Source organism: Synchiropus splendidus, chromosome 11, assembly GCF_027744825.2.
Source record: "Synchiropus splendidus isolate RoL2022-P1 chromosome 11, RoL_Sspl_1.0, whole genome shotgun sequence".
Lineage (NCBI taxonomy): Eukaryota > Metazoa > Chordata > Actinopteri > Syngnathiformes > Callionymidae > Synchiropus > Synchiropus splendidus.
Window position 1 is genome coordinate 6,523,780 of NC_071344.1, and position 25,509 is coordinate 6,549,288.

Consider the following 25,509-nt stretch of genomic DNA (forward strand, 5'->3'; position numbering starts at 1 on the left):
CATGGCGCATTTGTTTTTGGCTAACTGCTTCATCTTTGGGTTATGGTTTTGTTTTGTCACTTCATATTGTCTTTAAATTCTACGTTCCAATGTCTACATCGCAAAACAAACCACATCCGTTGCCGTGGTGCGCGCGCATATTTGTAAGGACAACTCTAAATGGGTCAATAATTCTGGACTTGTCGCCAGACTCTCATCCGTCATCCTCATTGTTGCTGAAGCGATGAGTGAGACCATCTGTGGATTCGCCAAACATATGCTAACGCTATCTAATTCAGTATGTCAGAAGAGAGAATTTACTTCGGGTCACACTGAACATTCTTCTTCTCCAACCATTTGCAAGCTGTTGCCCTTTGAAATAGTGATACCCATTTCATTGAGAAAGGGTCAACTCTGCCTGGTCATCTTGTTGTGCCACCAATCCTCAGTGGTGTCACATTACAGTTATTATGGTACATGAGTCGGAACACACAGCAACTTCTCCTCGCCAACAACATGATAAAACCAGTTGGACGGCTATGGTGACCTTGATCAACAGTAAATGAAACGGAACAGGGCCAGTCATGGGTTGATCTTCCGGCTCCACCGACGCTGCATAACTCTGGCACTTCCTGCTTGTTCACCTGTGTGAGGGAAGATTGATTCCAGCGCACTCGTGAGCTTAACTTTACCTGAGCTCTCCCGGAGATTCGACGTCTTTGTGCGCTTGAAAAAATGTCCAGTGACGAAGCCCCGCTGGTCGAGGAGGAGACCGTTGAAGCACCTGCCAGGTAAAAGACTCTCTAAAACAAATATGATGAAAATCCTCACGGACATAACTGTACTTCACAATTCCTTCTGGTCACAGTGTCAGAACTTTGATTTATGGTTCATCCTGTTGTCACCAATGTCCAATCACAACAACTCCCTAAGCTGAGATTGGACTCTGCCAAATTCAGTTTAGGTCGGTTCTGGACTACCCAGCTGGCAAGTCCAGTTTCGAACGTCTTTTCAAAACCTGAGGAGCGGTGCCATTTGAAATCCCCGTCTCAGTCTTAGTCATGAACTGAGGTAAAAGTGTGACACATTTTTGGGTGCGATATTCTTTGTGTTATTCAGGTCCGTGAAGTAGAAACACAGCAGTGCTGAACACAATAATTATGTATCAATAAGATGACTACATTGTACTAACTGGGTCATACGTGTTCACTCATAACATTATGTCGCATTATTAAGTCATAGTTCTGAAATAACTGGGCAAAAACATTTTGACATATGATAATTGTGTTGTCCGGAAATTACAAAAGTTTGACCTTAAAACAATATGTCGAAGCTACATTGCAATGCCGATGTCGTACAGACATTAGATTTCAATGTACAAAAAAAGAAATATCGATGAAGAATTTTCAAACATCGCAGTAACAGCAGCATATTTCCCGTGCAGGCGCTTCAACCCTCGAGTCCTCAATGTGGTCTGCGTGACCCTGCTGACTTGTGTCCTGCTGGCCTGTCTGGCTTTCACTCTATGCACCTTGTACAAGCAGCAGCAAGAGATCCATGATCTGCAGAGGACCTCGGAGAAGATGGACCGATATCTGGATCAATGGGAGCAGGGTGAGTGTCATGCTTCTCCTTTACGGAAGGGACTTGTCCGTTCCCCGGGTACAAATGAGTTGAAATGAGTTTCTCCCACGGGGCGGGAGCGTCTCCTTCAGAAATAAGGTGCACCTCATGAGGATGCCCCCTGGATGCCTCCCTTTGGAGGTGTTTCAGCGGTTGAGGATGGATGGATGGATGGACTTTTCTTTGAGAATCCCATCATGTTTTGAGAAAAGGAATCTCATGTTATGCTTTGTTTATTTTTGTCCTCCAGACGCTGTGATGGAGAGACGAGTGCCAATGAAGAAAGTGCTCAGGATGGACTTTGATTTCACTGACTTCTTGGCAACAACTGAAGCACCGGTGAGTGGGTCTCACAGGCAAACAGGCAAACAGCGCCTGAACTGCTCTAAGATAAATGTCAGTACTAATGTGTCCATCTCTCTGAAGTAGTCCAAAAATATTCCAGCTCAAACAAATATGATTCTTCATACGAGTCATTTCCAGGCGGAGCCATTGAACTCAGTGGACGAGGAGCGTCTGGAGAAGCTGCAGAAGGTTTGTGTGTCCCTGCTCATTTAAACACAGAGACTCGGTGTTCATCAAACATCTGTGACAGGACTTGGATGAGTTCACTACCACTTCCCAGATGAAGCTACGGGACCTGAGGAACCAGACGAAGCGGTCTAATTGGAAGGTGTGGCACTTGACTGTAACAATAGAATGTTTTTAGGCGACTGAAAATAGTTTTCCTTCCTCTTCTGGGCAGAGTTTTGAGTTGTGGCTGAGGAACTGGCTGATATTCCAGAAGGCTCGGCAGCACAAGCCGGACGTGACCACCACAACACGAGGTTGCAGTTTTCATCAGGGTTAAATATGAACCGGAACCGACACCCTTCTCTCTGACCTTCTGTCCGCAGCTCTTGTGCTGGACTCCAAATGCTTCCAGGAGGCCCGGAACGCGTCCTCGCTGATCGGCTCCTACCGGCCGCAGTGTGAGCGCTGGGGCGGGTACAAGCCAGTCCAGTGTTGGCCTGCTACCGGCCGCTGCTGGTGTGTGGACCAGACTGGTGCCGCCATCAACGGAACCACCAGGATCGGACGCCCCACATGCCGTGCGGACCTTTTTATTTTCCTAAACACCATTGAAAATCATGAGCAGAAGTTGAGTTTTCTTCTTATTTCAGCACGTCATCACGGGTCGGGGCTGAGGAACTAAAGCAGGTTGGATCCTGACAAAATGTGTAGTCGGTGCTTTGGTTTGTTGACTTTGTGTTTTCTATATTTCAGTTCTACGCTGAGAGAGAAGAGCTACTTCGGATCAACAGGCTTTATTATCTGGGTTGCTAGAGTTCGATGGGTCAACCCCTGGTTCTGTTTGGTTCTCTCATGTGGAGAGGGTCAGTGAGGTTGTGCGGTGGAAGGCTATGTGAATCAGTTGATGATTTTCTGTTGCAGTACATGATGGGACTTGTATTCTCATGAGGTGAGCAGAATGTGGCCCACAGACCCTACGTTTGAGACCAGTGGCGTTCTAAGCATTTGGACCGGGGTCCATGCTGGAACTGTTGCTGACACTTGGGTGTTTTCCTCATCACTTTACCTTGACGCTGGGCTTCTATGTAGCTCAATGCTTTACTGAATGTAATCGGCTTCCAATATCCATTTTCACAAACTGCTGCTGATCACATTTGTACGACAAAATAAAAAGATGATTTGAATTTAAAAAAAAAGGGGGTTGTGTGTTTTTGTACTGCAGGTCTCTTGTTATTTTTATTGTGTCGCTGTGAAAGATTGTAAACCCACCGAAGTGTCGCCACAAACTACTTGGTGACACATCAGGACTGATGACTCATATTTGCGTCAGTTATCGCTTTCCATTTTGTCGTAAAATCATCTATATGTGCGTGTCATTAACCTTGGTTGTCGCTTTTGATAATTTGAAGAAGACGCCCCAGCTTCTCAGTCTAGAACTTAATCTGCGTCCAGACAAAAATGGGGCAGCGCTTGGCTTCAAACACGTATCAGAGCGAATAACCAAATCTTTTTGACAAAGCAGAAAATCATGTTACCCTCGACAGCGTCTGACCCCTGAGGTGGTGCGTTCAAAGTCCTGCGCGGCTGCTGGAGAGAGCGATCTCATGAGATGATAGTCTACGTGGACGTGACCGGCCAGCGTCGCAGAGAAGTGCTGATGTCTGTCGGCGGATGAAAGATAAGATTTGAATAATCCATTTAGAGAAATAGAGTTTTGCTGTGAGTAAGCATTCTGAATAGAAATGTGTCTCCTGTTTACATGGAGTGTCTGCGTGTGCCTGTCATGGACTACCGTCCTGTCCAGGGTGTCCCTCGCCTTCTGCCCCAAGAAACTCGGGGAGGCTCCAGTGAGTCTGTTTAGGGGAAGATTTAGGAGGAAAAATCGAAAAACTGAACAGTTTCTTTTGTCAGTGTTCAGACTGGGAAGAGTCAGCTGCCCAGTTTGGGTGGTATATTTTAAATAGTCGAGCCTGACCACAAGTTAGAAGTGAAAAGGTCTGTCAGCAAAATAATTTGCGGTTGGGTCAAGAGACAGTGGTGTTCTGGATTATCATCTGTACAACCTTTCCCTTCATCGTTGTTGTGTTCGGCTTGTTTTGCAATGCCACTGCCACCTACTGTCCGTTTGAGCTCATTGTGCTCAATGATTATTTAAAATAGCCCAAAATTGATTGAATTAATTGATTTATGTGTAGAACCTGAGTTGTAATCAGGAGGTTGTGGAGGTCTGCACTCTCTGAGCATCTTTTGCTTAAATATGTTCACTTATATGTTGCATATGCAACAGAAAATCTACATATATGTATGTATATATATATATATATATATATATATATATATATAGGGTTTATAAGTGTGCAGAAAATATTAAATATTAAAGGGTTTAAACAGAAACAGAAAATAGAAAACAGTTAATTTAACATTGTTAAAAGGGATTTAAGATGTACACAACTCACATTATCATATCAGAATATGTAAACTTGCAAAAGATATCAGTTTCAGATCTCTGTGAAATTGGCTCATTGAATGAAGAACTAGACATTATTTTTAGACGTCCGTTACGGCGGCCGGATCACCAGTGAAAGTGGGCTCATTCATAATTGAGTGAAACTGAATCCTGCCGCTACAGCAGAGGAGACATGATGGACACTGTCGAGTCTGTAAGTTCTTTTTTTCCCCCCCGTTTTTCACTCGGTAGAAGTTTTACCTTTTTCTTTAGGTTGTGGCTGAAGGTGAAAAAGTGAAAGTAGCAGTTGTGCTCGATCCAACTGCAGGTAATGAAGGTTTTAAAACGTGTTTATGTGGTATCGGACTGAGACTTTCTCTGGTTAAGCAGAGGGAGAGGAAAGTGTTTTCATCCACGAGGATGGAGGCAGTTTGGACTACAAATCAGGAGTACAGCAGGTAAATGTACCATTCTTCACGCACAGGATTCAGCTTGTTGCATGTGAAATGTAATGCGTGGTGTCTTTTTCCCAGCAAATGAGGTCCCTCACCTTCGATCAAGTGGTTTCTATAGAGAATGTGGAAGTATGAAACAAACCAATCAAATGTTACGGTTCAGTTTCTTACAGTTCAGTGAACTGTGGCAGGAATTCACATGATCTATCTATCTATCTATCTATCTGTCTGTCTGTCTGTCTGTCTGTCTGTCTGTCTGTCTGTCTATCTATCTATCTATCTATCTATCTATCTATCATCCATCTATCTATCTATCTATCTATCTATCTATCTATCTATCATCCATCTATCTATCTATCTATCTATCTATCTATCTATCTATCTATCTATCTATCTATCTATCTATCTGTCTGTCTGTCTGTCTGTCTGTCTGTCTGTCTGTCTGTCTGTCCATCCATCCATCCATGCCCCTCTCTGTTGTTACAATTCCAAATGTATATGATATGATTCCAAATGTATCTCCTCTCTTACACTCATCTTTACATGACCAACTGCTGTGAATCGGCAGTTACGAGAGTGTGTGAGTCCACAGAGTCTCCATCCGAGTCTCCTTCTGCCATTGACCGCGTCAGTCTCTGCTGGCTATAACGGGGTGCTGCTGGTCTGTGGAGCCATAGCGCAGAAAGTCAACACTCTAATTGAGGGCCACATCATCAAACAGGTGACCTCCACCTCAAAACTTAACTGCCACTTCAATTAATAACATCCTTTCCTCGTAAATCCACTCTGTTTTCCAGGTTCTGTCAAATCTATTTGGTCAAATCTCCCAGGAGAAAGAAGATCTTTTTATTTCTGCTTCATTCCTTCAGGTCAGTTGGTCGTAATGACGTGTATTTTTGTCCTCACGGTGTGCTGTATTTATCATGAACTATTGTTTAGTTCCATCCAGATGGCAGCGCTGTGGATTTGTTCAGTCCAGATAAAACCAGTCTGGATCTTCGGCCTCACCTGGTGCCTGGAGGGTCAGCCAAGTACAGCATTCACTCCAGGACAGTTCCAACTGTTCAGTAAAAGAAGACTCATTTATGTTTCAGCATCATCAAAGGGTTGTGTGAAGTGAGAGTCAGCTCCGCAGATGAAGCCTCCAGGGTACATGAAACATGCCGGCAAACACTGAGGGCAAATGAAACCTTTGTGTCCAGCAGGTTGGCCAGAGACAGAAAGTGAAGCATGTCATTGAAGTGAATGTTCTGAGGGCAGGTTTTGTGTTCCTCAGGTGCAGCTGGCTGTTCACAGTGAGCGTGGAGCAGAGGCTCCGTCCTGAGGCAGGGGGAGAGTTTGGGGTTTGTCGCAGCAAACTGCAGCTGTTCAGCCTGTGCGGAGGAGCCAGCAGGTCTGACCTCAGAGGGTCAGTCGCAGCAGCTGTCTCTTTTAGTTTGGGCTGGAACATGTGTCGCCGGGTCCGGACCTGAACCCGTGTGTGATGGAAAATTGTGAGGATCGACCACATCATCGTTCACATTCTGGGTCACGATTCAACCCATATTTAGTCTCTTCCTTAGTGCAGCAGGCCATATATTCATGATAAGTGCTGGAACCATCAGATGCTAAAGCCATTGTTTTTTTACTTTAGTGTTCTGGATCCGATCCAGAGAAGCTCTCATGACTCGCTATAATTCAATGGACACATTTTAATCAAATAAAGTAGCCATGGCACTGTGACAACAACAAAAAAAAAGTTTCACCGGGAATAGTTGCCAACACGACGGTAACAAAAATGGTTTTCTATTTCTCTTTTAATCAATTACATGTCTGAATTTTCAATGCTTCTTGATATCCTTCCAAGTTCAGCTGTACTTGAGAGGAAGTACAGAACTGCTCCTGAAAGATGGACGGAATAATCACATCACCGTGGGCTCTTCTGAGTCAGAAGCCAAAAATGAAATTACAGTACATTATCATAGAGATTCACCCATTTTTGTGTTTTGGGTTAAACACTTTATCCACTATTTAATTTGTCCCCCTTTATTGCATTACATTTTTAAGAGGAATGCCATCATTTTAAGTGCCTTTCTAAGCTATAACTTTATTACCATCTGTAAAATGTACTTAGATTTAAATCTACTTCTTTTGCCGCTACCGACTCCCAAACTGCATGTAGATATTGCATTAGATATTTTAAAGGTGATTTGTAGCTCAAGTGAATCTAGTTTTTAAAAGTCACTTTGTTGTATGAATGGATTCTCTAGCTTTATTGCTGAGTAAAGACTCAGAGGAATGTTGTTTGAAACACACATTTGCTGCGCAGCTGCATTCATGCGTGAGCTCCCTCCAGGGTGAATCCGCTGGCTAAAGTCCTGGATGGATGTGAAGCCCTGAAGACCAACAGCTTGCTGCCCTCCCTTCTCTCTGAAGCTTTGAGAGGAAACAGCAGAACTATTCTCCTCTATTATATTCACCCGCAAGGTGCGTTTGTGTGGAGTTACCTGATGAGTTTTGGCTATATGACATGGTGGCTTCTTATTATATGGCTTTGGAAGTTGCCCAGTGCAGGCAGCTGATCTGTAACATCACCCAAATACCTGCCTCCAGTCTGCATTGTCAGACTAAACATGTGTGTCTGCAGGTCTCCTGAATGATGAGACCCACTCTGCTTTAGCATTGGCTCACAGAGTGAGAAGGTGTGTGTCGTGGCCGGTGGTGGGTCACTGGTGTCCGAAGACAACTGAGAAGCGATTGAGAGAAGAGATCGCAGAGGTCAGAACCAGAGTGATGTCGGAGGGAACGGATTCAAATGCCTGCACCCACAGACTAACTGAGCTGACCCAGAATCTGCAGGTAATGTGACACACATGTGCGCCATCGTTTTTATGCTTTAGTCATTCAATACCAACTTATACAAATCATCTTAGGTTATTGGTAAGCTAATAAATATTACTGAATGATTGAGGAACTAGAAGTATTTAATAAATACAATTAAATTAAAAAAAATAGTTTACAAGAGAAGCTTGTATAATAAGAGAAGTCTCATAAAATAAAATAAAACTGAAGAGTCTAGAAATGAATACATGTTATAAAATGGTTTGAAAACAAAAGTGATGTAGAAAGTATAACCTTATTATTTTTTTATTTTGCAGTTAAATTTCAGCAGGGAAAAATGTAGGAATGTTGAGAAAAAGATCATTTGTCTACATCTTAGAGCAATACATGTACAATTCATGGCTGGGCGTGATTGACTATTACCCACTTAGTTTAGCATCTTTAGTTGTTGATTGTTTGCCTTTCATGTTGTCATGTTTTGCTGAGCATTGTTGGCTTTTACCCACTCTGCTTCATGTCTTTAGTTACTGTATTAGTTATTATGTTCTTTTGTTCACCCAAGTAAGCCAAGTACAGAGGTTTTTCCAAGTCAGTTAAGATATTATCATCCTTTTTGTCTCCTGGTTGCCTCCTCCCCTGATGGACATACCTGGATTGACACACGTTGTGAAGGCGTTGAAATAGAAAAAATATTTTTCATAGAATAAATAAGTACACTGCCAGTTAAAAGGCTGGACACACCGTCTGATTCATTCGTTTTTCTATATTTTTGCTCCTTTCTACTATGTAAGCCAAGAAAAAAAATCATTTTTGTATTTTAGATCATTCACCGTTTGCTTTGTTGACAGCAAACCCTTGGCCTTCCTTATTATGCAGACTGAATAAACATAAATATATATATATATATATAAATAAATTGTCTGTCTGATAAGATGCTATAATTCATATTGTGTACCCAAAGATTGTGAAAGATCAGTCCTGGGAGCAGAGACAGGAAATTTCGAAGCAGATAAAGAAGAAGCTGGAGGTTTGTAAATCCACCCCATGTTGTGCAAACACGCCGCCCCCTGTTTACGCTGACATAAAGGACAATTTACATTGATTTGACAGTTTTCTCAGTCACTCAAAGGAAGCTGGCAGCTCTGTGGAAACATCAGTCCCACTCTCGCAGACTCCAGGAGGATTACCGAGGATCAGTTAAGACGGGAAATGGAAGAGCATGTCAAAGGTAATTTGCATGCTTAGAAATGTGGCGCTGTGTACAAACACTGACAGCAGACATCCACATGTGCTCATCGCCAGAATGCAAAGGGAATGTGGAGGAGAGGGTGAAGAGAATCCAGCTGCTGAGGGAGGCTCTTTCAGAAGAGTCGGCGGTGGGAACAGGAGAAATCCGCCAACATGTGGGACCCAAACTCTGACTCTTGTTTCTTCTGTGATTCGACTGTGAAGCAGCCACATCATCCCAGCGTTCATGTATGCTGTTTTTGACCCGCCTTAGCAGGAACGTGACAATGCTCGGCAGCGTAGGAGGCAACTCCGGGAGGTGCATGAGAAATGCATCCAGGAGGAGGTGGAGAAAATGAAGGGGGACCTGGCACAGGAGCAGCTACCAGTGAGCTGATAAGATTCTGTTGTTTCAAATTATGCAGACAGTGATTTATGAGAGCAGGTGATGCTGAGTCAGGATAAATTACTGCAAGTCTGCATTCTCCACTGAAGTGTGGGAACCACTGCGGTGCATTCTTTATGATTTCCTCACCGCCTCTCTGATAGATGGACGGTCCTGAGAGAGAGCTGCTGGTGCTGACCCGGGAGAGGAGGATCCTCGTGCTGCAGATAGAAGCCTTACGTGTGGAGGTCCAGCAGGCCGAGGCGGACCTGGAGCGGGACAACGACAGACACCAGGTCGAGCTGAACACCCTGAGAAGTGAGAGTCTGCAGGTAGAGGAGATGCTGATTTCTCCCGGTGCTTTCCTGGCTTTCCTCCAGGGACTCCAGTTTCCTATCATGGGTGTTGACCCATGGCTCTAGATCAGAATCAGATTTACTCCCACCAACTAGGAAAGTGCTTTGGAATAAAATAAAATAAAATAAAATAAAATAAAATAAAATAAAATCTGACTCCAGAGGTGGCGCTGTTGTACCAGACAGTGACTTCCTCGGCACTCGTAGTTTTCGCAGCTAAAATTTTAAAACAGGCAGGAACATGACAGGACACCAAGGAAGCATTGAAGATGTCTGTGAACACTGGAGCCAGCTCAGTGTAATGAAACCCGACCAAACAGTGATGAAGGTAATGAATGCCTCCAGAATGGAGGGGTAGAACACCTGTTTCTGGCCCTTGTTCTCAGCAACAGGGATGGGAGATCATGATCAGAACTGCTGTCTTCTCAGTTTTAAGCTTGTGCTGTCTGCACTGGCTCACTAGCTGGTCCACCTCTGACCTCTACACCAGACTCATCTTCACTTCACATGAGTTAGATCAAAGCATTTTTTGTCCATCAACTTGAGACTAACAAAGGCTGAAGTTAACAAACTAAACTGTTGTTGTCTCAGTCCAACTCAAGGCCTCCTCCTCGTATGTTTCTCTCTTCAGGTGTTCCGAGTTTTCCGGCAGGTGAGCGAGGAGCTGAGGAAGATGTCAGAGAGCAGATACAGAAGTGTGCTGCTGGAGGCCGTGCAGGACGCCGTCTATCTGTCTGCACAGAACCAGCAGCTGCAGGCTGACAACAAACAACTGCGCAGAGGTCAGCTTTGCTCACTTCCTACACGCATCCACTCAGGAGTTCTGATCCCATGATTCATTTGTTTTTGTCTCGCAGCGCTGTTAGAAGTGAAGGACTCGCTTGCATTGAGAGACGATCCGTCCACAGGAACCCCAAAACACTAGATGGATGAATAAACAATGTGGAGACATGGCAGTCACACCAAGCAGTCAACATTGGTACGAATGTTTTGAATTTAATCCACAAAAACAGACAACATGAACTGCACTTAAGGTTTTTAATCTTTTCTCAATATTAACAGTAACAGCTTTCACAGCCTTATATTCAGATATATTTTTGGGAATTACACGTTATGTACTCCATATCATAATCGTATGACCACTGCAGGATGTTTGAACACACAATGCTGCACAGCAACATTAATATTAATAAAAGAAATGGAAAACAATTGTAGGCAGACAACTAACTCCCTTGAAGCTTTTCTATCAATACATACTGAAAATAATTGAATTATGAATAATAAAAAGCATTGTTTCCCACATCCTGAGTTTGAAGCTGCACTGAAACTGGAGGAGTTTTCACTGACACATTTCTCAGCTGGTGTTGCTCAAAAACAGAACTCGCAACCCTCACACTCCCTTGCTTTATCAGGCGAGTCATTTTCTTTAAAGGCAAATGAAGGCATTGAATATGCATATTACATGATCGGCGCTATCTATAGTAGAGGTAGGCAGCCAGTCCCACCAGAGAAACAGGCAGGAGGAAAAACAAGCTGAGCTGCAGCCCTAAAAAAGCCCAGGAGAGCAGAGCGTTGACAAGCATGGAGCAGGAAATGACAAAGAGTCTGGTGATACCGCTGCCGTGCTTCAGCACCACCGACATCAGTAATCCGTTCGCAGTCTGTCCAATAACAATGGCCCAAACTGCAGAGGAGAATCCATCCAAAAAACTGCTTTCAGTGGCCAGGGCGGGGAGCAGCAACATGCCGTTGATGACAACACCGAACACATAGAGGTAAAGATTCTGCAGACTCAGAGGAAGCTTCTGACTCTTCAAGATCTTTTCGGTATAAACAGCTGCCAGTCCTGACACAGAGCAGTAGACAAAGACTAGAAGAAGTCCCCAAACTGTGATGTACAGGCTGGATCCATCAGCTTCTCCTCCTTCTGTGTCCAGGCTGGTGTAGCTCTGACACACTCCCGCGCACATGAGGAGTCCCAGAGCCACCCACTGACCTTTTCGGAGCGTTTTGCTCAGACAGAGGGAATACAGCAGTGCGGTGGAGGCAATTTTGAGGTTGCTCAGGACTTGGAAGGAGCTGGGGTCCATGTACGCCTGCATGTGGACGACCAGATTATTGTTCAGGGCATAAAGGACGGCTGGGATGGCGTACGGAGCCACAAGCAAGAGAGACGGAGGAGCACGCAAGGCTGCCGCTCCATCAGTGAGCACCAAAGTGATCAGTGAGATGAGGAGTTTGGCTGACTCGATCAAGATAACACACGATGAAGCGTTAAAGGGAACGAGACCGTTAACTTTGGTCACCGAGATAAGCGGAGCATGAGACCCGTAAATCAGGACCATGAGGGTCAGCAGGACGCCCCATTGAACCTTCTGCCACAACTGCCTCTTGTTCCGTACCGAGGACTTGTAATTCTGGACGGCAATCATGTCGACTAATCACACATCAATAAATATAAACACTGCAGTGCAGAAACACTAAATCCATGCTGAAAACATCAGTGAGAATCTCCATAACATCAAGTAAAATCCATTGATGCGCCACCTCTGATCATTCTTTTGGTAGCTGCTCAGGACTTCCAACCCAAGTCCATCTTGAAGATTGTTGGACCAGATTTAACGGTAAGGTTCAATTTTTCAGTGAAATTCCAGTCATCGTTATTCAAGACCATGGTTCCTTCAAATGTCATCCAGAGTTATCTTGGTCCTTTTTTCAAATTGCTCGTATACTCTCTCACAGTCCTTTCAATGTTGGGGACGTCGTAGTTCTGCGCAGCGTAGACGCCAGTGACTGCTCCCAGCAGAACTCCCAGGATGGCAGAAGAGCGAAGTTTGGCCACCAAATATCCAGCCAGGAATCCCTTCAGGAACGGAGATCCAAAAACAGAGCTACCCTGGGAGAAGGAGACAATAAAAATGGAGAAGCGTGTGACACACAGCTTGCAGTTGGAAAGACTGAACAAAGATAGATCTAAGATTCACTATGGCATACGAACGCTAAGTAGATCAAAGCAGTTGGTTTCAACGTTTAAAAGCCATTTTGATTGTATACAAAAGACAACTTGAAAGAGTTCCAAACAGAAACAGTGCGTCAGAACTCACCTGGGGAACTCCAACAGATATTTCACTTTCAACGCGTCTCTGTATCTCCTCCAGCTGACTTTTCAGCTTGCTCAAGTCTTTCAACTGTTTCAGAGGATCCTGAGAAAGAAAAGATAGTTTTACATGCCAACGGCACGTGATGTTAACCGTTAGTTACAAGAGGGGACAGCAAAGCATTAACAACACAAACAGTGTATTCGTATTCATGCCAGCGAGGGCACTATGGAGAACAATAATATTTTTCGACAGATCTGAACAGTGTCAAACATTACAGTCCCATGTGCAGAGTAATTCTGGAGGATTGAACCTGTAATGGACAAGAATCCACCTAGTTACAGATAACGGTGGTTACAGTATGCTATAGCGCGAAGTGTCAAAGACTAAATGAAAGCGATGAGACCAAAGTTAAGCGCACACTCACACACTCCTCTCACCTTATCATCTGCCATGTTTGCTGGATCGGTGTTCGCTTTCTCAAGTCTGGGCTGCTGAGTGTGTCCTGTGCGATTAGTTTGGTCTGACGCTGCGGAGCACGTAACCGTCCTAAAGCTGCACTTTGGCTTGTATTCTTGAAACGACTAACATAGAAACCAAACAATTCTTTCAGTCAGAATGAGAGGTGGAAGATGAGAAGCCGACTAAAGACAAGCCTGCGGTCTTGTCTCAAGGTCTTGGTGACGCAGCGCTTCCATCCACGTGCTAAAAACGTCAGCCCTGATTGGACAGCGCGTGATCATTGTCGTTTCTGATTGGCTTCCACCCCAAGCAACACATCGCCATGTTTTTCCATGAAGCTACTTTACAGACATTTGTGCTTCAAAATATCTATTTTTACGCTGAGCAACGGGGGTTATAGTGTCGAACTATTATTTAGCAATAACGGGACCTTTTCGACGTCTTAGAAGAACACCTCCAGCCTCTCCCAGGGCTCCGGACCAGTTTAGGTAAGGCGTCAACAACAAGGCATCTCATTGGATGACTGCGTAACTTGGAGCAGTAAAAACACACGCCATTACAGCTCACCAGGCGTCTTTCTTTCTGGAAGATGCATCAGTTCTGAGCAGCCATGTGGGATGCTTCGTCAACGCCTTGTGTCTGACACCTTCACGCTCTGCTTCATGCTTGTTTCACGCTGCTAATGTTGAGCACATTGCTGCGTTGCAGCCAAAATATTGAATATTTTACTGCGTCTCCCTCGGCAAACTGCTTATTATACCCGCTTTGCAATGCAAATAATACAAAAGAAACATTGAATTCCATGTGTCTTATTCTTAATTGAGTCTTCTTAAACGAGAACATGTTACTCTCGCTTAGTATGTAGAGGTTTTAGTATTAATTGCTGACTCCCTTATTAATATGGTTCCACAATACTGGTCATGTTTTCTAAAAATCTTTCACTTGAACTATACATATGAAGGAAATATTGATCAGTTATATATTTTATATTGTTTCTGTAGTTATTCTGGGTTTCTAAGTGCAGTATATTTTTGTCCATAATCTCATTTCTTTGTTGAATTAAGTTAAAAATGAATTATGACTAAATCTGGTCATTAGTAGTGTTCTACGCTTGTAATTTTTTTATCAATGTGTACTGTATTTTTTCCCTTTTGTTTCAATGAGAGTATGCAAGTTTCAGTTCTGTATATCTTACTCAAGTATATCATTACTGTAGATCCATTGTGGCCATGGAGAAAGTGGGCGTGTACGAGGTGATGACTGTGACAGAGGAGGTGGAGAATTCCTGCAACATGTTAGAAATGAGTCCGAAAAAAAAGAGGCACAACAAAGCTCAAATAGATTGTATCGGAAAGCCTAAGAAGCCCAGGTATGATTTGCGCATCAGTAGTTTAAATTGAGTGCCAGTCATGCTACTAACCCGATGAACCTTCTTGTTTAGGTCAGCGTATCTTCTGTATTATTTTGACGTCCATCAGTTAATGCAGCAGGATGCGCCGAATCTTCCACAGTCAGAGATTAACAAGAGAATCAGCGAGAGCTGGAAAAGCCTCAGTGTGGCTGAGAAAAGTTACTATTTGGAGAAGGCCCAGTCTGAGAAGGACGGCACCGATGTTGTAAGCCATTTCCTCATCCCTGTAGTTTCTTGTGATTGTACATGAGTGTGACAAAATGAACCCTGCCTTTTTCTTTCAGTCCTCTCTCAGCCCTTCCAAAGATTTACCAGGCTTCAGAAAAATCCTCCCTCGATCCAGTTACTTCATCTTGGCAAAAGGCTCCACCTCTTCCTCTCCCCCCTCCACCTCCTCCACTAACACGCTGGGAAGTTTACCAACTGATGTGCCCTTGGACTGTACAGAGCCTCCGGTGGATGGCTTCCCCTCTTTGTCACTTCCTCCTGAAGCTGAGGTCCACACTCTTGATATGGCCAGCGAGGTGGAACTCTCTGAGCAGGCGAATGCCATTGATAATCTCAACAACCCAGCTGCTACCTTTCACTCTACCTCCTATCAAGTACTCACAACCTCATCTTCTCAGAACTCATCTCTGCTTTCAAAACACAAAGCAGCACCCAAAGATGAAACAGCGGCTCCACAGGGTTACAGTGGATTGATGCTGCAGCCAATACAGACGAAAACCAGCCAGGTGGTAGCAGTAATACAGAACCAGGTAACACTCAGTGATGTATTTTTCACTATAAAACTAACAAATTTTTTAATGAATTATTGTTTTTTTCTGCTTTAAGAACTTGTTGGCACCCAAGTCTTTGACCTCCACAATGGGTCCAGTTATTGTGGCTTCGATGGGAGCCTCTTCTACTCCCTCATACAAAATGGTACCTGTCTCACTCTATTCTTCACACATTTAAAAAAAAAGCAGTTGGCTGAGTTTTGTCTCTTGTGACAGTCTGTGAAGAAGTACACCAGAAGAGGTCATGGGAAGTGTCCCAGTCCAGGCTGTTCGTATGTTTATGTCACTCGTCATAAGCCACCAACATGCCCTACATGCGGGTATCACCTCGGCGGCAAATGGATTCCTGTTGTAAGTCAGTCTGGTTAACTGACATGATATTAGTTGATCCCCATTTCTAGTCACTCAAAATAGTCATATGATGTTTAATTTATGTTTGAATTTATTTTTATTATTATTTTTTGTAGGCCAAGAAAGTAAAAGGTCAAGCTGATTCTGCCTCTAAGAAGCCACCAGACGCAACGGAGTCCAAAGAGAGCAGTCAACCTATGGATACGAATAAGCCCAAGCCAGTAGGAAGCAAGAATCTCTCACCATGCTCCAATAAAATAAGTGATGTTCCATTGTTGAGTCCAGCAGAGGGCAGCAGCACTCAGCGACGGGAACAACAACAGTGAGTGTTCATGAGTCGGACAGAGGCGATATAGTACACGAATAGATGGAAGTCCTCTACACTCATGACATGACAATTAAACCTGCCAAAAATCTTTATTTATTGTGAATGTTAGAACTGTTGCTAGGCATTTCGATATGTTAACGTTTGAAGTAAAAAAAAAAAAGTCCAGTGTTTTGTTTTTTATAGTCGTTTGGTAACATGGACTTGTGATTCTTATGAACAGGCAATTAAAGAAGGTGGTTTCATCTCCAAGCCCAAACAAACCCACAGTGAAGGTCAGACCTGCCCGGCCCATTCTGCCGGCTTGTCAAGGCACAGGTGAGAAAAAACACTGGAGCTGTGTTCTTTAATGTTTGTTTCATAGTGTTACATATTTTTGTGTGAAGGTCACCAGTTTGTGCAGATCATAACAATCCCATCTGTCACTCAAGATGATCAGACCCACAGCAGTAAAAAGTCATCCGCAACAGGTACAGAACATTTCAGTGATACTTACCCCAGAATGTGTGTGTGTTTTCTGTGATTTTGCCATATAGACTTTGCTTTATTTAACCACAGTTCCTCCAGAGAGTCTCTCCGGTCTCAAACCAAGCACTTTGAAGCAGCTGGGCCAGACTGTAACCACGACCACAACCTCGCAGGTTTGCATTTCCGTAACACAACAACAACAACTGGCCGCTGAGATGATGTTGCGACTTCAACTTTTAATGTCTTAGGCTTCGACGTCATTATTGGGAGGGAAGTCTTCCGCTGACAAACCAATGAATCTGGTTTCTGTTGTTCCTGTGAAGCAGAGCACATTTTCCTGCGCTGTAAGTAAACATTTAACCCACGTGCCTGTCCTGTCTTGGTTTGTTGCTAAATTGATATTTTTTCCCCCAAGGATCTGGGTCTCTCCACTGCGAGAGGCAGGGGGCGCTGTAAGAATCCCTCTTGTGACTATGTGTATAAGAACAGATACAAACCTGCTGTGTGCCCGAAATGCGGCAACAAGCTGACTCAGGGCAGCCAAGGGAAGAAGGTATGAATTAAATCTGTCTGTTAAAAATATATTTTTTGAATAATTTCAAACCTAACTGGGTTCTCTGCAGTCAGTGACACTGGTCGACCCACACCAGCCTCTGACGGCTGCTCAGAAAGACCTCCAGCGCCAGTCCACCCTGCAGCTTTTACGCCGTTCCCTCCAGATCCCAGAGAATGAGGCTGAGTTGCAGGAGGTTTTGAACATCATCCAGGAGTTCAACAGTCTCCAGATCATCCTAGTTCAATTAAGCGACCAGCAAGAGGAGGGAAACGTTGAAACAGGGACTCTGGTGGAGTCAGGGTGGCCTCAGTTTTATCAGTCCTCCGCCACTCATTGTGGTCTTTGTAACACCCCTCTCTACAAAGGAGGGCAGAGGTGAGCACAGAAGAACCTGGTCATATTTTAATTTGTGAATTGATCCCATTTTTTTTTTCGTGATGAAGCACGATTGCAGGACAAGAAGACTGCTGGCTGCTCACAGAGGCGCTCATCCAGTCTGCCTCACTGCAACTCAAGGTGTGTCCCAACATCCACTGCCTGGCTCTGCACAGCTTCACCGACCTGCACCCAGGTACTAACTTCTGTGATTCATGAGTGGCAGGACTTTATTCTTGCGTCATCATTTTAAACGTTTACACAAACACACGAAAATTCACATCCACAACTATATCCTTAGGAATTACAAAGATTATGCTACATTCTTTTCATGACACAAAATTCCAGTAAAAACAGCCTTATCCATATTTGGTCTGTGTTTTGCAAACCCAGCTGCCACTGTTTCCCTGGTTCCCTCCTAATCTGATTTCATCTTTGTGCCAACATCCTATAATTTGATTTGTGATTGGCAGCTTTGTTCAACATTGGAAACAAACTACTGGTTACCATCGACCTGTTTCTGAGGATCCGCTCCAACATCAAACTGGGTCATCCGCCTGCCCAAGTCGCTGCAACTCTACTCGACCATGTCCCCAGTCATCCTGGTAAACTTCACAATCTGTTTCCCTCATTCCATTCCACTACTGTTGCTTCATATAGACCGCTGAACTCCATTCACTGAAGATGCTTCTTAGGTGATATGGTTTGGGTGAGAATATTTCGACCCACGTTGCTTTGCTAAACGCACACTAGTCTTTAAAGAACTGCCAAAAATCGTCTTGACATGTTTGTTTTTGTGGAGCGGCGGAGGGTTGAGACAGGAAGCCAGCCTCCTCCACCTTAAATCTTCATCATCCTCCATCATGGCCCATATCCTCTTCGTGTCCTCATTTATTTATCTTGTCCATGCACTTGATTGATCGCCTCTCCGTGCGTCCAAACATCCCAAAATTTGTCCTTAAACTTCTTCAGATGAGCTGCCCATCTGATACTAATGAATACTTTTGCCACGCTGAATAAATCAGAGACAAATTTAGATGATCAGAATGATGAAATGCGCTGTCCAGCACTGTCTTTGAAAAAAATCTCTCTCCGTGCTATCAGTCCATTCTCTGCGCCCGGAGGAATCGTCTCAAATCCAGGAGCTGCTATTAACAGGATACTGGGCCTTTGAGTGTTTGACCGTCCGAGATTACAACGATATGATCTGCGGCATCTGTGGGGTCGCTCCCAAAGTGGAGATGGCAAGGAGACACACAGACAATGTGCTGGAGCTCAAGAACGTGGAGGTGATCCACATTGTTTATAGTAAAGCTAATAGTTAATCATTATGTGTGGGGGTTTTTTTTGTGTTGATCATTACATTTCATTGACCTTCTAGTTCACCTGGCCGGAGGTTTCCATCCCAGACGAGGTGCACGTGGATGACTTCTGGCTGACCATGGAAAGCGAGGCGATTGAACAGGCGGCTTTTCCCTCAGATATCCCCATCATTCGTGTAGATGCTTCCATCATTGCACCCTTCATTCCTCCACTGATGAGAGGCCCCACTGTGGTCAACACAGAGAAAGACAAAGTCCTGCCCAACAATCCTCAACCTGCTGGTAATTCTCTTCATTTCTAACACAACTCGCTCTTTGTTTGAAACATTGAGAGATGTATTATGTGATGGTGATGCTCCTCTGAGTCAAGACTAGGGATGTACCGATGCCGAGCCTGATATCGGGTATCGACCTGATTCTGCCTCTTAAAGTGGGAATGGGCAGTGGTGAAAAATTAAAGATCCTGGCCTTTAAATTAAATGTTTCGCGCACACTGCGCCCGTCATAATGATAACATGGCAGCAGCTCACAGCAGATACAGCGCTGCTGCAGCAGAAGTAATGCAGGAAACATTTGGTTCAATAAATGTAATTTTTGTAATTTCCACAACAGGTGATTTTTGCCTTTTTCCTGAAAGCGTAACCAGTGTTATCCCACGACATGGAAAGATAGTTAATACTTAAATAATGGTATCAGATCAGTATCGGTCGATACCCAAAGCACAGGAATCGTATCGGGAACATATCGGTGCATCCCTAGTTTAGACTGGAGCTGAACCAGATCACACCCTTGTCCCAAATATGAATATTGCTGTGTCGATGATAATTCTGAGAATGGCTCTGCTAAACCTGGAGGATGCAGATGTAGCCTACATAGGTAGCGAGCACATACTAGGGTCCTGTGTTAGAGAGCTGTTACAGCTGGTTGGTTGGAACGATGAGGGAGGCGGCCTTGTTTAGAATTCTATCATGTTCCGATTAAAGTTCTGTCCAGAGTAAACGTGGTTGTCAGAGATGCTAGTGACTCAAGTGAATCCATTTTAGTATCACTTGCCAATGTGATTTTTAAAATCCAATAAATGTGATTTTGCGTCACAATCCATGCATTCCTGGAAGATTCAATTTTCCTTTAATGTCTATTTAACCCTCAAGCTAAGATGTGGAAAACATTACATAATTCTCTGGATGAAAGTGCAAATGTGGTTAGCTTCAGCAAAGATTTCTACAAAACACATTTGGCTTGTTGTTTTAGACAAGACACGAACAGAGACACCAAATCTCTCCATTATTTATTTATTTTTTTTGCTGTCATCAATCATCTTCACATGTGAGCGAACAATGTAAGAAAGCAAGATGAAGCCAGTTGCCTCACATGTCCACATGTTTTGTGAAGCTTCAGTCATGATGTGTGAAGTGCCCTGAATTGATATAGTTGAGATGGAAGATGTGGCCTGTTCTAGATGCTTGGCCGCAATGTGGGAGCAAAAGAAGGGTTTTCACTTATCTCATTAATAATTAAAAATCAAACTGGGATTATAGACATCCTAAATACATCCCTATGAGGTTTGTCCATGTGTGAGTCTTGCTCCCGTAAATTCAATAGGTGTTAAACTCGGTCACAACCTTTTCAGTCAGGTGACCTAGATGTTGCTCTACTGCCAGACAAAGCCATTTGTTTCTATTTTGTTTCTTCCATGCACCATGACACTCATCAACCCAAGACATGTGTGACATTTAAGCCATTTCTCTTCATCTGTTCCAGGAGATCCATCAGTTTTGGTTCGTCTCATTCATGACGGTCAGCTGAGACTGGACGCAATAGAGGACCACAGCGAGGAGGAGCTGAGGACAATACTGCAGCGCTGCGGGGCAAACGTTTCCTCTGGACACACAAAGGTTTGTGTGCTCACGCTCACGAAGCTTCTTCAAACTTAATCTGCTCAACTAAGCGCTCGAGCATGTTAATTTCTCCATTAGGACGAGCTGCTGGCATCTCTGGTGACCCTGTATACCACTGTCCATAGTGGTCTGTCTACAGCACCACAGCCCTCACAGCACCTCACTGCAGGCAAGCTGTCCAAAGTCTGCCCACATAAGGTAACGCCGCTGATGTTTTAAGGTTGTGTTGGGCCTTTTTTCCTTCAAAAGTCAAGTGTCACATACTGTTAGAGTAGCTTCAATTCAAATACACACTTAAACTAATAAAACCAGTCTTCGGAAACGCAGCCGTCCGACATGGCCCTTATGAGGTCAGAGTAGAGCTCATAGAGAAATGTTTGTGAGAAATGTGACAAATTTCTTTTCCCCTTTTTTCCAGCTCATTACTTGGATAGAACATCAATTGCATAATACATCTAGTATTAGCTGTATTAGGTAACTCTCTTATTAGTCTCCAGTAAAGGCTCATGGTAGACCGATAATAGCTTGACCTCGGGGTGTGAAATTTGTGCAAACCTTCCTGGGCACATGCTGCAACGCAGTATCTATCTTCACTCTTTTGTGCGTGAGGAAGGGGCTGGTCTGTGATGGTGCAACTACTTGGTTATTGTCTGTCATACAGTGCAGAGTAGAGCTGTAGTTTCACTGTGTTGCTTTTTACCTTGGTTCCTGGAATGCTGAAAGACGCCTTTTTTTGCCGAGATGCTAATACAGTAAAAAAAAAAAACAGAGGCAGAGATCATTTCACCAATGTTCACTTGCACCAGCCTTCATTTCCTGCTCCTCTCACCAGGTGGTTTGTGGCTCCAAGTACTTGGTGAGGGGTGAAACTGCTCGAGACCATGTTGACCTACTCCTGTCCTCGCGTTTCTGGCCTCCGGTTTACGTGAGCGACTGCGCCCGGCAGGTGGCGCTATGTACCGATGTACAGTATCCAGAAGTGGCAGTGCAGATGTGGGGTCGGAATCAGGGGTGTTTCTCTGACCCCTTTGAAAAGCCAGAGGTGCGTATCATACTGACAGAAGGAATGTGTCGAACTGAAGTTCATTTAAGGGTGTCACACAATGGCGCTACTGGGACGTGGGCCTTAAAATATAGGATGATTAATGGACCTGTTCATTTGCAGTTTGTCTCATGTCCTGAACTACAAGACCAGGCCTCTCCAGCAGATCTGCCTCTTCTTGAAGAGAACCAGCACCTTCACCCAATGACAAAATCCTCCTCCCACTGGCTGGTCCATCCACCCGGTGCAGGTCAGGACCAGGAGAGTCCCGAGCACCATTCCATGGCTCTGTGCAGAGAGCTGGAGCCTTACAGGAGTCTGCTGGCCGACGCAGACGAGGGAGAGCCGTCCGATAAGCCTCAGGAGCGCGCGCCACAGCAGCCCATTGTTTTCAACAACACCGCCTTCTACTACATCTATAACCGCCTGGTGGACTTCCTCTCCAGCAGAGACATCGTGACTCAGCAGATCAAACAAGTGGTGAAGGCCTGCCAGCCTGGAGAGGTGGTGATCAGAGACGCACTCTACAGACTTGGGGTGGCTCAGATCAAGAGAGAGGGTGAGGAGGAGACCGACAGAGAGCAGCTGCAGGTGGAGACAGAGACTGTGTACGAGGTCCTGGTGCATCAGTGAGAACCTTTCCAAAATTGATATGTGAAAATCTTCAAAAGTTTAAATGAAACTTCCATTTGTCTGTGCTTTACCTTGCCATTATGTTAGGGAAAAAAACCTACCATTATGAAGATGTTCTTGTTATCCAACAATTCTGCACATAACCACTGCCTTTTACCAATATATTTTTAATATATGAAGCAGCCTTTTAACTGCACGTTGATTTTGTCTGAATACTGTTTAATGTGAGGTAGACCATGTAAACAGAACATGTGGATCTGTGACTGTAACATTGATGTACAGTAAATAATAAATCTATGTCGGCATGTACATGTAAACGCCTGTAATGTCACCAAAATGAACTTGCCATGCTGTGACTGGCATGTGTCAGTGAAATGTTTCAGGGCAGAGCCAGCTGAGATGATGTTTCTGGAGAGAGGGAAGTCCGCCTGCCATCTGATCATAAGGTGCCTTACTTGCCTTCTGTCTGCTCAAATGCCTGTTGATAGTAATATACATATTGTGACTGTGGTGACAAAGATCCCACAATTTGTATTCAGAAGTTCTGATAGACGTTGACCATGTTAAGGAATCAGACTCTGATTTTAGGAATCTCAAGTCTCTAAAGATGACTGACATTTTCGCTTTTCTTTTTAGAAATCAATTCTGAAGCAGTGACTACTGGTGAGTTGGACATGTTCCTTCTGGCTGAAGAGCTTCTCCTGGCTCAGCTCCGATTTTGTGTCTGGAAGGCGAGGAGCAACTTTGGTTCAACACAATGTTAGCCACTGACTTCCCTCCTCAATAACTCACTGTGTCATTTCATTAGCCTTATTCTGTTGTGCCTTTGATTATTGCATGACCAGTGAGTTGTAGACACTTGGAAAAGCTATAAATCTAAATCAACACAACATCACAGCACCAGACAGTCGGTCACCAGTCGGCCTGTTACGGGTTCACCACTTCTGACATTTTGAAATCAGCAGTTAGCGATTTCTGTCCTCCAATAACACTTCTCTGTTCTTTAAAATGACTTTGAGCTTCTTTACCATGGACCTTGTTCACATAGCTTTTCTTTTGAAACACCAGTCGACGTGAACAAACCCTCCGCTGTTGAGCTGCTTCACTGCTGCACCGTAGAAAATCACAAAAATGAGATGTAATAGTCTTATCAAAGTGTAAACAGCCCACTCCTTTCCCATGGTTGTTGTTGATTCAACCCACTTGTGACAACATACAAATACTAAGGCTTTAATTACAATGAACATAGCGAGCACATTGATGCACCGCCGGAACATTTCTGTGAGAGCGCTTGCCTCGGTGGGTTTTCCCCGGCCGCTCGCCACCACGCCGTGGTTGGCTCCAGCCGCCAGCAGGCATGGAGTGATGAAAGAGTGATTATGTTCGAGAGGGCCAAAGGAATGCCAGAATAAAGGGAGATGTTTTTAACAAAAAGGAACAAAATTGGTGCCATGAAATCACATTTTTACAAAATAGAAATATACCAATCCAAAAAGTTTAGTTTTCAAATTTGTATGACAACAAATGAATATGAAGATTTTATGTTAATTATATATTTTTTAAAGCTAATTTTATTTGATTCTTTTTTTTTTTGGTGTTGAAATGTCCTTTGTGGTGGCGTGACTATCATGTGTGCGAAATTGTAGAATTTTATGAATGTTCAAATTGGTTTGTTTTCATGTGTGGAGTGTTAGTGGACCATCTTCCCTCGTGCCTTCTGAACCAGAGAAAACAAATTAACTAGTACCATGATGTTTGCCATTTGTGTGTAATATTCCAGAGCAAAAGGAACCTCGCCTGGGTTTGGCTCACTTGTAGGTGTCTGTGGTTGAAGCGGTGGTGAAGTGAATGTAGAAAGTTTTAAAGAAGCAGATATCTGTTTTTCTGGAAAAGTGATCCAAGCTACAACCTCACAGCATGAAGGTGGTGGGTTTGAATACAGCCAGAGGGTGGACCATGGTCCTCTCTTTGTGATGTTAGTGGAACGTTCGGGTGTAAGAGTTGTCTTCGGTTTATATGTGCCACGGTATGACCTGTTCAGGATGCTCCCTGCCTTTCGCCCCATGTTGCAGAGATGGACTCCAGCCCTTCTTAGTCTATTGTGTGTAAGACCATCCTGTAGAAACCAGGAGATGAGTTGAGATGGTTTTTGCACCAAATGATCTCACCTTCCTGAGAAGATATTGTCCCTGATGGCTCTTCTTCAATATCTCCTCAGTATTAGAGGGAAGCCTCTTGGGAAGGGATGAATAACTGGATTCAAATATATGAAAATAATGTATGACAAGTGGTTCTCATCCACACAGAGCCTCTTCTGCACAGTGGCAGTACCTTACCAGTCCTGGGCCCCTCCCACCAGACAGGTGTGCTTTGAAATCTTTTCTTTATCTACAACATGTTGGACTAATTCAGTGACGTCAATAATTTGTTTAAGAAGCTTAAGCTTCCATATACTGTACTTGATACTTCAGCTGTGGCTTCTGATGTGCAGAGACGATCCTTAAGTTCAGTTGAGTTCGGACAGACGCCGGCAATGTTTATGATGGTTTTGGCTTGTTTGTGCTCCGATGCTTCTATCTGGTCTCTCTCTTTTCAGATTCTCTCTTCCTCTTCTTTGGCGGCTTTGCCTGTTGTACCTGATGCTAATATGGCTTCTTTATGTTATGCGGCTTTGAACTGGTTACAGAAGTGGAAGTGATGGCGACGTGCCAAGACTTTTAATAGAATTGCACTGTGTGTTTCCATTCCCACACCCAGTTTCCATTCCATCTGATTTTATCGATTTTATTTTGTCTCAGGAATCGCACATTTGGTAGCCCATAAAAAAACTTAATCCGCACGCATAATCGTGTCTCTTATACTCGCCTTAATCTTGTCTCGATACAGCGCCTGAAGTCAAAGACAAAAATAACCGGTTGTGGATTTGTTGAAGTGTGTCTGGGTGAATCTGCTGTGAAAAGCGTTGTTGATGAACACTCTAATTTT

At 44.0% G+C, this 25,509-nt stretch overlaps 4 protein-coding genes across 5 annotated transcripts; 2 read left to right on the forward strand and 2 right to left on the reverse strand.

Moving 5' to 3' along the window:
- Positions 1-597: 597 nt before the first annotated feature.
- cd74b (CD74 molecule, major histocompatibility complex, class II invariant chain b) lies at positions 598-3,311 on the forward strand. The gene is made up of 9 exons (XM_053878671.1): positions 598-770; positions 1,424-1,593; positions 1,853-1,941; positions 2,086-2,136; positions 2,198-2,275; positions 2,348-2,429; positions 2,499-2,693; positions 2,766-2,802; positions 2,869-3,311. Exons 1-8 carry the CDS (start codon positions 715-717, stop codon positions 2,795-2,797), a joined length of 753 nt encoding a protein of 250 aa, XP_053734646.1. The 5' UTR covers positions 598-714; the 3' UTR covers positions 2,798-2,802; positions 2,869-3,311.
- A 7,499-nt stretch (positions 3,312-10,810) lies between these two features.
- slc35a4 (solute carrier family 35 member A4) lies at positions 10,811-12,249 on the reverse strand. The gene has a single exon (XM_053879860.1). The coding sequence runs from the start codon at positions 12,234-12,236 to the stop codon at positions 11,277-11,279; it is 960 nt and encodes a 319-aa protein (XP_053735835.1). The 5' UTR covers positions 12,237-12,249; the 3' UTR covers positions 10,811-11,276.
- Positions 12,250-12,499: 250 nt separating this feature from the next.
- LOC128767661 (SLC35A4 upstream open reading frame protein) lies at positions 12,500-13,597 on the reverse strand. Its single transcript, XM_053879861.1, has 3 exons — positions 13,343-13,597; positions 12,909-13,007; positions 12,500-12,700 (listed from the first exon to the last, which is right to left on the reverse strand). The coding sequence occupies exons 1-3, from the start codon at positions 13,355-13,357 to the stop codon at positions 12,503-12,505; spliced, it is 312 nt and encodes a 103-aa protein (XP_053735836.1). The 5' UTR covers positions 13,358-13,597; the 3' UTR covers positions 12,500-12,502.
- A 2-nt stretch (positions 13,598-13,599) lies between these two features.
- hmgxb3 (HMG box domain containing 3) lies at positions 13,600-25,170 on the forward strand. 2 transcript variants are annotated; one of them, XR_008416149.1, is made up of 22 exons: positions 13,600-13,852; positions 14,581-14,733; positions 14,806-14,980; positions 15,060-15,533; positions 15,610-15,699; positions 15,771-15,905; positions 16,022-16,227; positions 16,454-16,548; positions 16,617-16,700; positions 16,789-16,871; positions 16,947-17,042; positions 17,114-17,251; positions 17,322-17,629; positions 17,698-17,825; positions 18,103-18,234; positions 18,734-18,918; positions 19,011-19,233; positions 20,713-20,846; positions 20,928-21,047; positions 21,682-21,891; positions 22,015-22,970; positions 23,161-25,170. XR_008416149.1 is itself a non-coding variant. In XM_053879859.1 (21 exons), the coding sequence occupies exons 2-21, from the start codon at positions 14,594-14,596 to the stop codon at positions 22,522-22,524; spliced, it is 3,666 nt and encodes a 1,221-aa protein (XP_053735834.1). In that variant the 5' UTR covers positions 13,600-13,852; positions 14,581-14,593; the 3' UTR covers positions 22,525-25,170. The 2 variants fall into 2 exon arrangements, 1 of the variants encoding a protein (XP_053735834.1); XM_053879859.1 differs by having other exon boundaries at positions 22,015-25,170.
- The last annotated feature ends 339 nt before the right edge of the window (positions 25,171-25,509 follow it).